Source organism: Sorex fumeus, unplaced genomic scaffold (genome assembly GCF_029834395.1).
Source record: "Sorex fumeus unplaced genomic scaffold, SorFum_2.1 ptg000005l, whole genome shotgun sequence".
Lineage (NCBI taxonomy): Eukaryota > Metazoa > Chordata > Mammalia > Eulipotyphla > Soricidae > Sorex > Sorex fumeus.
Genome location: NW_026606062.1, coordinates 7,104,949 through 7,117,227, shown reverse-complemented (window position 1 = coordinate 7,117,227; position 12,279 = coordinate 7,104,949). Strand labels below are relative to the sequence as shown.

The window sequence follows — 12,279 nt, the reverse complement described above, 5'->3', positions numbered from 1 at the left end:
ACGTATAGCAAATAATTCATTGAGTAATAGCACATTTTATTAACGACTGGATTTCTACTTCCCAGACAGAAAACCAGGTCAGTCATGCACCTGGGGTATTTCCTTCTTATTCTGGATGCTCACAAATCAAAACTGCCAATTGGGAACCAGTCTTTGTACAGAGATACATCTCATATTCTTGGAGCAGGAACAGAGGCTTGGAATGGTTAGATAAGTTAGCTTTACAAAAAACCGCTGTTCTCCTCTAAAGCAGTTTGTATCCACTATTTCTACCTGTAGTTCCAATGGCTTCATGCCACTCCCAACACCTGGATGAACATTTTCCACGCTGGTCATTCTAAAAGGGTACAATACGCCACAAAGATTTTTTTACTGCCATCGAGTTTATTTTTGTATATGGAATGAGGTGTAGGTACAATTTTTTTCTTTTATCCAGGTGGTTATCAAATTGTTTCAATAACATCTGTTGAAACAATTTTTATCTCTCCACCGAATTACATTAAAACCTCCATTAAAAATTTTTCAGAAAGTTGGGGCCCAGGAACGTAGGTCATGGTAGGACGAATGTCTCACTGAGATGAGGTTCTGGGTTCCATCGAAGACACCGCAAACACGAAAAGCAAAATTGCAACATTCATGCATCGTTGTTGTTGTCTTTTTTGAGGGGTGGAGGTGGTGGATGGTTCTATTCTGCCGGCTTATTTATAAATGTCTTTTTTCCTTTCCATGCCTTTTACTTCTTATTTTCACTTGACCTCCTTCACAGGCTAGAATTTCCAGGTACAAATTTGAACGGCAGCGCTAAAAGTGGAATGGCTCTACCTTACTCTCAACCATGGAGACACTGGATGGCCGTCACTGTATACGGTGCTGTCTGCAGCATATCTGCAGGTGCCTTTTATTAGCTGAGGAAACTACCTGGTCATGATACGTTGTTCCACTGTTAGGTTTAATTTCCTAAAATTTGGTTTAGAACTTTTGTGCCTTATTTGTGAAACATGTAAATTTGTCTTGGTTTAGGTAAGGAGCATATCCTGGAATCATAAAATGAGTTAAGAATTAGTCCTCCTTAAAATTTTGGGGACTTTTATTTCTTAAATATTTGGCAAGATTTCCAGTGACGTAAGTGTTGAGATTTTCCTTTGTGGAAAGATCAATAACTGAATTTTAAATTCATTTGATAAGGGGTATTAAGGTTATCTACACGTCCTTGAATGAGGTTGGGCAATTTGTTTCTTCTAAGAACTTTGTCCATTTGTATTGGCGGTATAGTGGTGAGTGTATTTGCCAACTTTGCCCATTTTGTCAAATTTATTAGCACAAAGTTTTTCATCACTGTATCATTGTCATCCTGTTGGTCATCAATTGCCTTGAGCAAGCCCCAGTAACGTCTCCTTCGTCCTAGCCCTGAGATTTTAAAAAGTGCCATATTCAAGGCTCTTTCAGGGTCAGGAGAAGACCCATCATTGTTACTGGTTTTTGGCATATTGAATACGCCACGGGGAGTTTGCCAGACTCTGCTGTGTGGGCAGAATACTTTTGGAAGCCTGCCAGGTTCTCCAGAGTAAGAACTAGATGATAAGATGTCGTGCGGCCGCAAATGCGGCCATGTGCTTCTGGGAACAGGGTTTTATAGTCTCTGGGTCTTGGCCGTTGATGGGATTACACGGCGCTGGGGGCAGCTGGTGGGTGTAACGCCTACATACTGGAAGATGGGGGATCTGGGTGGAGGAGGCCCCAGTCCCAATTCGAGCAGGCTTGGAGATCTACGCCCCATATATTCCATATATTCTCTTATCATCCTTTTAATATTAATAGAATCTATAGTGATGTCAACTTACATTCCAGTTTCTAGTTGGCTGTAACTTACTCTGTTTTTTCCATTCAATCTTTCTTATAGGGGGGGCTTTGGGTCCCACCTGGCCAAAAGGTGCTAGAGGGTGGGGTTCCCTGCCAATAGTGCTCAGGGGAACAGATGGTAAAAGGAATCAAAGATGGTTCTCCTGCATATAAAGCATGCACTCCATCCTCTGAGCTATCTCTCCTACCTTCACCTCTCAGTGAGAATTTATTAATTTTATCCATCTTCTCAAAGGACCAGTTTCTTAGTTTCATTGTTTTTTTTCTTTACAGGATTTCTGCTATGATCTTTACTTCCTTTTATCTATTTACTTGGGAGTTTAATTTGCTCTTCTGTTTCTAAGTGTAAGGCATAAGTTGAGACTTTTCTTTTTTTTCTAATATAATCATTTAGTGAGTCATTTTCTCCTATTAGTTTAACCAATCCTGATCTGCTGTTCTTTTATCTTTTTAGGGGGTTGGGAGATACACCCAGCATTGCCCAGGGCTTACTCCTGGTTCAGCACTCAAGGATCACTCCTGGCAAGCTCAGGGAATCATATGGGGTGCTGGAGATCGAACTCAGATTGGCCACATGCAAGGCAAACACCCTACCCACTGTACTATCTCTCCAGGCCATGCACTCTCTTCTTTACTCCATTTAAACAACCTCTAATTTTTAGTTTGATACCAGAGTTATTCAGAAAGATGACGTTTAGTTCCAAGTGTTCTGGAATTTTCCCAAGGATTTTTGCTATTGGTGTTTAATTTCACTGCAGTCACAGGTCATGATATGTAAGTTTGTCCTTTTCATCCTGTACTACTAGAAAATCCTGGCTGATTACAAAAGATGAAATCATGCCTTCGGGAACTCAATGAATAGAAGTTAGATGAGCATGTTAAGTGAAGAAAGGGGGAGAAAGATAATTATTGGAGCGTTTCACCCACATGTTGATTGGATTACTAATTGCAAATGATGTGGCAAAAGCCCACAAAACTAGACCGTAGACTCAGTAAAAACTATGCTCATTCCCAGAGGGAAATTGAACATGGCACATGGAACAGTGAGCACAGGATATATTCTTCGTGGTGTGAAGCCCTTGAACCTTGGTGGTCGGTGGTGACAATTACAAGTGCCTAGAGGTATACATGCTCCCTCCTTGAAATTCCCAAAGATTGTAAACCAAGGATAAGCTAATGAAAAAAGATCCTGGCTGACATTCTTTCTTTAAGATTTCATTTATTTGCTTTTTGGGTCACACCCAGCAATGCTCAGGGGTTACTCCTGGCTCTGCACTCAGGAATTAGTACTGATATTGCTCATATGGGATGCTGGGGATTGAACCCAGGTCTGCCACATGCAAGGCAAATGCCCTAATGGCTATACTATCACTCTGGCCACTGGCTGACATTCTAATAAAAAAAAAGATCCTGTCTTGCATTTTGTCTCCTTGTCCTGACCTACTGAGAGTGGGTTACCAAAATCTCCAGCTCAAACTACTTCCTTACAATTTTATCAGGTTTTGCTTTACTTTAAAATTCTACTATTAATTGCGTAGACATGTACAACTATGGTCTTGAATAGCTGACCCCTATTATCACTAAATAGTTGTTACTGATATTTCTTGCTCTAAAATTAATTTGTCTGATATTTATAAAGTCACTCCAGCTTTCTTTTACCCCAACTGCATCACTATTGTCAAAGTGCATTTCTTAGGTTTGTTTTCAGTTTTTTGGAGGTGGCACAGCTGGTGGTGCTCACGGTGTGCTCAGGAATCATAGAGGAAATACAGGGTGCCCAAGATTAAATCCAGGTTGACCTCATGCCAGGCAAGTACTGCCGTACTATTGCTCAGGTCCTCTCAACGTGCATTTTTAAAGTACACATGTTATTATGATGTTCTTGTCCAATAGAACAATTTCTAACTTATAACTGGGATAATGAGACCACTCATACTTAATATCATTACTTTTTAAAATGGGTTTCGGGGACACACTCAGTGGTGCTCAGGGATCACTCCTGGAGGTGATAAGGTAAATATGTGTGCTGGGGATTCAAACTGGGGTTAACTGCATGCAAGGCAAGTGCCCTACCTCCTACACTCGCTCTTCAGTCCTATTTAATATTATAGTTGATATATTTGAATCTATTGCCTTACTATGTATTTGCCCCATCTGTTCTGCTGTTTGTTGGGGGGAGCAATACCTGGCAGTGCTCAGAGCCCACACTTGGCTCTGTGCTTGGGGGAGCATCTGGTCAACCCAGTGACAGGCTCATGCAGGCAGACACTAAACCTCTGGTCCCACCTGTTCTTTAATCTCTTTTTCTGTTTTCCTTGGTTTAATAAGGTATATTTAGTGATTCTATTTTATTTCTGTTGTTTGCATTAAGGCTTCTGTTACAGTTCTCGTGCCTAGTCATACTTTTATTCAGACTACATTTTACCAGCCAAGTTTGCATGTCCTCCTTCCCTCTCCTGTCACAGCACCCCCCCAACCCCCCAGCTAACTGACCCTTTGTTCTGTGGGGTCAGATTCAGTCCTCCATAGAATCTGTGACCCTACAGGCTTTGTCATTCACAGTATCTGCTAAGAATCAGTAATAATAAAAGCAAGACAGTCTAGGACAGAGCCCTGGAGTCCTCCATGAGCCCTGCCTGCAAGTGCAGTGATTCACCAGCTGAATCATCCCATCACTCACTCACCCAGTCGGGAGTGTCCTCTGAGCATCTCAGCACAGGGAAGGCACTGAACAGAAAACACCATGGAGGTTACTAAGAGCAATAGTGCAGAGTGTTTCTGAGCTCAGTCTATGGAAGGCCTGGCATTTTACCAGGGGGGAGAAACGGTAAACATCAATATGTATATCAAAGATAATAAGTGCTACAGAGGAACAGGGCAAGCCAGGAAGGTCACAGGAAAGGGTTTCATTTTAAGGGGGTGGGGTGAGAAAAAAAAAAAACTTTTGTGAAGTTGACAGGGGACTGAGCCAAGGTGATCCAGAGAAATAGGACTACAGGCCGATGTCTCACTGGAGTATCCAAGGAAAGGAAGGAATGTGGAAAATTCTCGGGGAAGGCACCCCTGAGATTATGGGCCTCACAGCCAGGCAGTCTGCAATTATTTTCCTGCTCAAAGGCACATGTCTCAAGCTTTGTAGCCCATACATGGTCTCTGTGTATGAGTAAAATGGACTCTTCATTGAAAGGCTTAAACTAGGCCTAGGCCGAAGCTGGTCTGCTAAGCTTCATTCAGGCTAAGTACTTGACTCTGCTTTGAAAGAATTGCTATGGCTGTTTGAAGGCCAATGTGGTGATCTGGGGCAGAGACGATGGTAGTCAGACCAGGGTGATAACTGGGAAAGTGGAGGGAAGTGGCTAGACTCTGGCCTGTTCATTTCCAGCTCTCAGATCAAGTAGCACTGATCTGAGTGGGGCACTGCTGTGCTTGCTGGATCTAAGATATATGAACCACTCATGAGGACTTCTGGCCTTCACATCTTCAAGGAGGAAGCTCCACGAATCACGACGGGACACTGTGTGAAGTGTGCCGTACTTCAGAATAAAGTGGATGTATACTCCTTAAATCCCACCCAGCTCTGAAGCTTATTCTTCTGGAACTTCAGGATATTTCTTGTCATGCAATGGAAAGATCCTACTGTGATCTGAATGAAGCCGGCCTCACAGGCGGGAGCTGCAGGACCAATCCCCTCCATGGCCTCACATTGCTGAGTGGTGCCCCAGCCTCCACGGGAGCCCCGGTGCCTCAGCAGCGTACTAGCTTGCAAAAGACCTCAGTTCAGGATACCCTAACAGGGGCAAGAGCAAAGGGAAGGAAAGGGTAAGCTGAGGGTCAGTGAACTGTACACCTGAAACTAGTAGGAGGTCCCAGGTTCAATTCCTGGTACCACATGGTCCCAGACACTGCCAGTCACAGCTCCAAAGCATCAGTGGGTGTGGCCTGAAGACAAAAACCGATTTTGGAAGAAACAGTGTTTTAATGACAATTTACCTGATAATATGGACCAAGTATTCATTTCTATCTTTGAGTATATTTTACAGTTCATTAAGTTCTACGTACTTTCTATTGCAACTGTATGTATGTTAAATTTCTGTGTTGCTATTATAAATTAAACACTTGAGGATTTTTCTAAGTAACTGTGATTAGCATTTTAGGGACTATGAATTTCCTATTTATTTTGCTGCTTTCATAAACTTCATTTTTTTAATGTATTTTTTTAAAATTGAATCACCTTGAGATACAGTTACAAAGTTGTTCATGATTCAGTTTCAATCATAGAAACTCCAACACCCGTATTTTCACCAGTGTACATTTCCTGCTACCAAGGTCCCGTCCCTACCATACCACCACCTTAGCCTGCCTTGATAGCAGACATTTCCCTCCCTTTCTCCCTAGTCACTATGCTAGAGTGAACTTTAACTTTTATCTTGACTCTCTGGCATTTGGTAAAGATATACGTTGTCTCAACACTAATTTTCCTCTTGCAATAGCTGCAGGAAAAAAAAGATGGTGTTCAGGAGCTAATCAGCTTGGTGTTAGGCTCACTTTCAGCAGTGTTTGAGGGACATTAGGCGATGCTGGGGATCAAACACCCAAGCCTTCCACAAGCAAAGCATGTGTTCCAATCCTTTGAAACGTTGTCTTCTATATTTCTAAGCCATTTTTACATTGGCTATGATTTCTCGAACCACACTAAGAAAGCAGAGCAAGCACTCAGCCTTTCATGGGACCACCTTCAACTTTTCAGCCTAAGTCTGATGTCTAGGCTGTTTTTGTGGTTTTAATTATGTTTGGTTCTCATCCTGTCATTCTTCTCAATTTCAGTTCCCTTTCTGCTATTTCCCTTTGTACCCAACAAGAAAGTGACCAGAAATTTCAGGGTTTTCTTCCCTATTTTCACTATGTTTCAGGGGGGAAAATTCTGTGTGGATTGCTTGTTAGCCATCTTTTCCCTCCAGGACAGGAAAAAAAAAGAAAGTGCGTATGTTACAAATGTAAAGCATTTTTTTCTGGCTTACCGAACAAGAGGAGGTCTAGTCTTGCTTAGGTTCGAAGCAGGAGCCCCCAACCTCACTGTCACTGACATTTTGGATCCTATAGGAAATTATCCCAACTTTAGCAGCATCTCTGGCCTTTACTAACCAGAAGCTTCCCCTGAGTCATAGCAACATCTCTAGGCATCACCAAAAATGCCCTTGGAGAGCACCATCATCCCTGAATATCTGTGGGTCAAGTGAGTAGATGCCATGGACTCCACTAAAGCCCAAGCTTGTGTCAGATGAGAAGCACTCATCTTTAATGCCATTCTTTCAATGCAATCTTTCCACACTACTCATCTGATACTTTCTCTTTTTTACTTGTCTGAAGGTGACTGACAGCAATGGCTAGTAAGTCATGCAGCTAATTCACCCTGAAAGCTTAGTTTAGCACATCAGAAATTCACCTCATACCTGCACTTAAAGCCCCCGCATACTTCTGTTAACCAGCACAGTAGACTCCAATGTGTAGGCCTCCTGAGGTGTCTCAGTGTCGTCTGAGGACTAGAGGAAGGGCACAGTGACTTAAAGTACCCACTTAGCAAGTGTACGGCCACAGTCCAACCACCTGGGGTCCCACTGTGATAAGAGACTGCAACAGGTCCACTGCGGGACAGGGAGATCTTCTCTCTGTGACTTCTAGTACCACTGCTCCAGGTGGGTGTCAGCACCACAAAGAGGAGAGTCACCTCAGGTAAGTGTGACCCCTGGTGAGCACATGGGCAAGCTCTGCAACTGGCCGATGACCCCAGGGTACATCACGGCAGAAGTGGGTAGGCATAGCAGCCATGCAATTAGGCAAACCTTGGTCTTCATAACAACATCAACAAAAAGAAAGGGCATGGAAAGAAGACTCTTCCAAAGGGCCACTGATGTCAAAATTGTTCATCATTATTTCTTTGGCTTCTTCCAATGTGATGCTCTGTACTGATGGTGCTGACGCCTCAGACTGAATCAAGGCAGTAACATCAAAGTGTCTCAATCACTACAGCAGTCTTTATCACTGCACTCTCAGGTTTTTTTTTAAAGGGGGGGGTTTCATTACATGTCTTGAGGAAACAGAAAAATAGATTCTTTTTTTATTAAATCGTGACCTTGGACTGGGTATTAGAAAGACATGAATTAGACTGAACACTGTAAGTGAAGAACTGTACCATTCGAATGGTCTCACTCATGTCCCAAACATAAGCTACCACCAATGTCAAGAGAAGTTCACAAATTAACCTTTACTGTTCTCTGCTGTTCAACCTCTACTGTGTCCTACTACTGTGTCTAAACTCTATTCGAGAGCTGTGTGCAGAAACTGCATTTCTAAGTACATGCAGATCAGAGAAACGTAAAGGTGAGAAACAGCCAGTGACAAGCACCGCATTCCGCAGCAGCTACTCTTGGTAAGCAAGGGGCCTGTCCCTGTGTACGGGAGCAGCTCGTGTCTCTTCGGCTAGTGCGAAGCAGAAGACCTTGCCTGTGTCTGTGCTTTTGGTACAATTCCTGGTACCTAGAATGTACCCTTTATTCAAAGCACAAAAATAAATATTTCAGAAATTTGCCAAAAATAAATTGTGACCTTTGAGTGCACGCACCTTTTTTTACAGTCGATGTGATAAATGAAAAGTATGCGGGAAATCACCTTTAGATCCTGACTGAAGGACGACTTAAGGGAAAGAATGTGTCTGATTGCTGGAGTTAAAAGCCACTTTTCAGTGGAACTTTATTTTTATTTGGAAGAAAAGCTAGAGACTCAGTGGACAGCTTGGAGGGCAAGTGTGAGGCTGGGGAGCAGAGTCCTGGGGAGCACACCAGCCATACTGCTGGGAGGCCTGGCAAGGGGCGAGAGAAGATAAGCTAATACATATTCAGACTTGGCTATCGGGCAGACACTGTGTCAAAAGTCTAATTCACTTCCTTAAAGAGAATTTGTTTCCTTAAGGGAAGCAACCAACAATTACTGGCTGCCAAATACAAAATTTAAATTTGGATATTCATAAAAGACTGACCACTTTCTAAAAGTTATTTTTATGAGCTCATTGGTAAAATATTTTAAATGCAAATGTGTAATGTGTAACAATCTTCACGCTGAATGTTTAAGCCAGTATCCAAAACTAAAGATCAATGCATGCTACAAACTCCTGCATGGGTAAAGGGGCCTTTCAGGGGTCTCAAGCTACAGCACAGTGAATAGGGCATTTGCCTTGCACACGGCTGAATCGGGTTTGGTTCCCAGCATCCCATATGGTCCCCCGAGCACCACCAGGGGTAATTCCTGAGTACAGAGCCAGGAGTAACCCCTGCGCACTGCTGGGTATGACCCAAAGAGGCGGAAAAAAAAGGGGGCCTTTTAGAATGCAGGGTATGAGAAGTTGACCCATATAGTGTCAGACTCTACTGCAACTGAAATAATATAATTGCTGAATTTGATGTGGTGTAAAAAAAAATTACTTGAAAGACTATTAAATTTTTATTCCTTCCTGTTCCAGACAGGAACCCAAGAGTCCCGTCTGCAACCCAAGAGTCCTTTAAACGACTTCAATCTAGGGACAAAAAGGTAGTACAGTGGGTAGGGTGCTTGCCTTGCATGCAGCTGATCTAGGTTCAATCCCTAGCACCTGATAAGATCCCCAGAGCACTTGAGGAGTGATTCCTGAATGCAGAGCCAGGAGTAAGCCCTGAGCAATGCTGGGTGTGGCGCCAAAACAAAAATAAATACTTCAGACAAACTAACATGACAGCAGTGACTGCAAGCACATATATGACACTCAGCTACGGTCTACTAACCCAGACATCTTACACTAAAGCTTGAATCATATTAACGTTATCGGCACTGATTACTCTATGTACACAAGACACTATCTAGCATTTCTGTGGAAAAAAAAAATCTAAAGTAAAATTGCATTGATGCAAATTTTATTCATTATAGACTGTGTCCAAAAAACTCAAACACTGGTGATTAAAAATATTAATCCCATGAGTGTGCAAATCTTTTCCTGTGGAAACTTAAACCAGAATCTTAGACTTAAAAAAAAAAAAAGCAGTTAAGACGCATAATCTTCAACCTAAGAAAAAAACCACCTCCAGCAACGAAAGGGTGGAAAATTTCATCTAAACAAACGCTCACTCAATAAATAGCAGGCACTCAGCCCATGGGAATCAGCGTGGGGTGTGCTAGTCCAGAAATGACAGATGGGTCAAAGAGCTCAGGGGTTCTCACAGCTGTCGGAAACTTCCGAAGGCTGTGGGTGGCTCACAGAGGAGATCTGCTTTACAGTGTAAAGGTGCAGCAGGAATGGGAGAATCTGGGAAGCCACGTGACAATAAAAAAAATGTAGTTTGGTTCTGAAAGATGAATGGAGGCTGAGGTAGAAATGGAGAGGGGGATGGGTTGGGAGTTGGAGGACAGTGGATAAGACACTTGCTCTGCTTTGATCCCTGCCACCGCTTATGGGTTCCCTGAACACTGTCAAGATGGATCCCTGAGCACAGAATCAGGGGTAAGCCCTGAGCACTTCCAGGTGTGAGCCAAAAGCCAAAAACAAAAGAAACGGAGAGGTGGAGAAGACAAAAGCATTCAAAACTACTGCACATCACATGCTTTGATTACTCTCGATGAGCACAACCCAGGAGAGACGGTGAGAGCAAGGAGAATACAGGGGAGGAGGAAGAAGACATGCCAATGTCAGAGAGACAGGTCAGGATATTTTAGAAGAGCCATATTTCATATTTCATGGAGGCTGCTACCAAGGGCCACAAGAAAGAGTTGCAGGATCCACATTTGCAGGAGTGGCGATGGGAAACCAGCCGTTCATTCACTAGCCCTAAGGAGAGAGGGCTGACACTTTTTGGGGAAAGATGCTCGTTTGGAGGAGGGGGTAAGAGAGGACGGCAGTGGTATTAGGCTTGGTAGGGAAATATAGGGGACCTTGAACATAAACCTGGGGAGAGACACCCTCCACCCATCCCTCCCCACAAATAGTGCAAACAACTATTTTTGATAAACCACTTCCCAATGAAAAGAAAAACAAATGGTAAATCCGCTTGAAAACCTTAAATTAAACCCGAGCTACAGGCATGTCAGCAGCAGCCACATGGGGGCTCTCTTTAAAAAGCCCTCGGAGGCTTGAATTGGGATCTGTTATTTTAAAATCCATCCATCCATCCATCAATGGTTGTTCTATTATCAAAATTAAGCGAATCTGGCATTTGCTCATTATCAAAAACGAGAGAAGAGAAAGCCTCAGCCCTACCTTTTCTGCCTTTTTGTCGGAGATGTCTTGCTTCTCCAGCACAGCCATGCTCTCCTTGAGGTTCTTCACAATGTCTGCGGGCGACTTGTGAGACTTCCCAAAGGGGAACGGCATGGCGGCGGCGGCTGACGCTGCTCTGTGCTCGGCCGGCTTTACCTGGGGACACAGCAGAAAAAAGCTCAGTGAGAAAAAGTGGAGATAAAAGAAAACACCCTGTCTAAATCCTGAGGAAAAACGAAACAAACCACCAGTGTTTGAAGATGACATTTTACATGGCTTTCAAAGTCAGTGGGAAGAAGGAAAGCCACCAACAAGCATACCCATACAGGGCTCTGCAGAGCTCTCAGAACCATGGGGGCCTTCTGCACTTTTCATCACCCGCTTCCCTAAACACCCGACTCGGGGAACACGGAGGTCACCCTCTCAAGGGGCAGCAAGTCCTACCGGTGCTAAGCAGATGGATAGGCCCCAACAATCCTCCGTGGAACAGAATGCCCATAGCAGGGAGGCTTCAGAAGGTCCAGAAACTGACTCATGGTAAGCTCAGGTTACCTTGACCCCAAGTTCATCACACTGGTCCTCCAGTGACTAGGCCCCTCTAGTTTAAGGCTGAGGAAACTGAGGCAGGAAGCCGGGAGAGGTGCTTAGGACCCAGCACTAGCAGTAAGCCCACCAAGGATGTCTCTCCCAAGGCCTCTTCCAGAGTTGATGCTCATCCTCCTAGGCACCAGAGTCCCTAGGTGGCTGCAGAGTCCTGCCACAAGCCCCTGGCACTGTGTCCCCATCCCAGGCAGTCATAGGTCCCAAAACAAGAGGGAATGCAGGCCATCTTCCATCAGATCCTCAGACGCCTTCCATGTCAGTGTCAACATGAAACCTCTCTGCCCAGACAAAACTACTGCTTACGAAAGAGCTCACTGGACAACACCCTGGGGATAATGAAATTCTGGAAGTTCTTAATTTTTTGTGGATAGCAAAAAACATTTCAAATAGACAAACCACAATATTACATCATGCAAAAAGGAGGACATCAACTATTCCAAGAAATCATCAAGAGAAAACAAAGTTAATAAGACAAACAATGGGAGTAACTTGGGAATTTGCCGGAAGTCACCATTTCTTATACAAAATAAAAGAAGTAA

The 12,279-nt window shown here is 43.6% G+C and overlaps 1 protein-coding gene across 1 annotated transcript in view; it reads right to left on the bottom strand.

Annotated features, from left to right (window-relative positions):
- The window catches only part of CAB39 (calcium binding protein 39), an 87,286-nt gene that overhangs the window by 40,520 nt on the left and 34,487 nt on the right, over window positions 1–12,279 (bottom strand). The window contains exon 2 of the mRNA XM_056121599.1: window positions 11,138–11,293. Within this exon, the coding sequence (XP_055977574.1) occupies window positions 11,138–11,251 (114 nt within the window). The 5' untranslated portion in view covers window positions 11,252–11,293. The remainder of the gene's footprint in view (window positions 1–11,137; window positions 11,294–12,279) is intronic.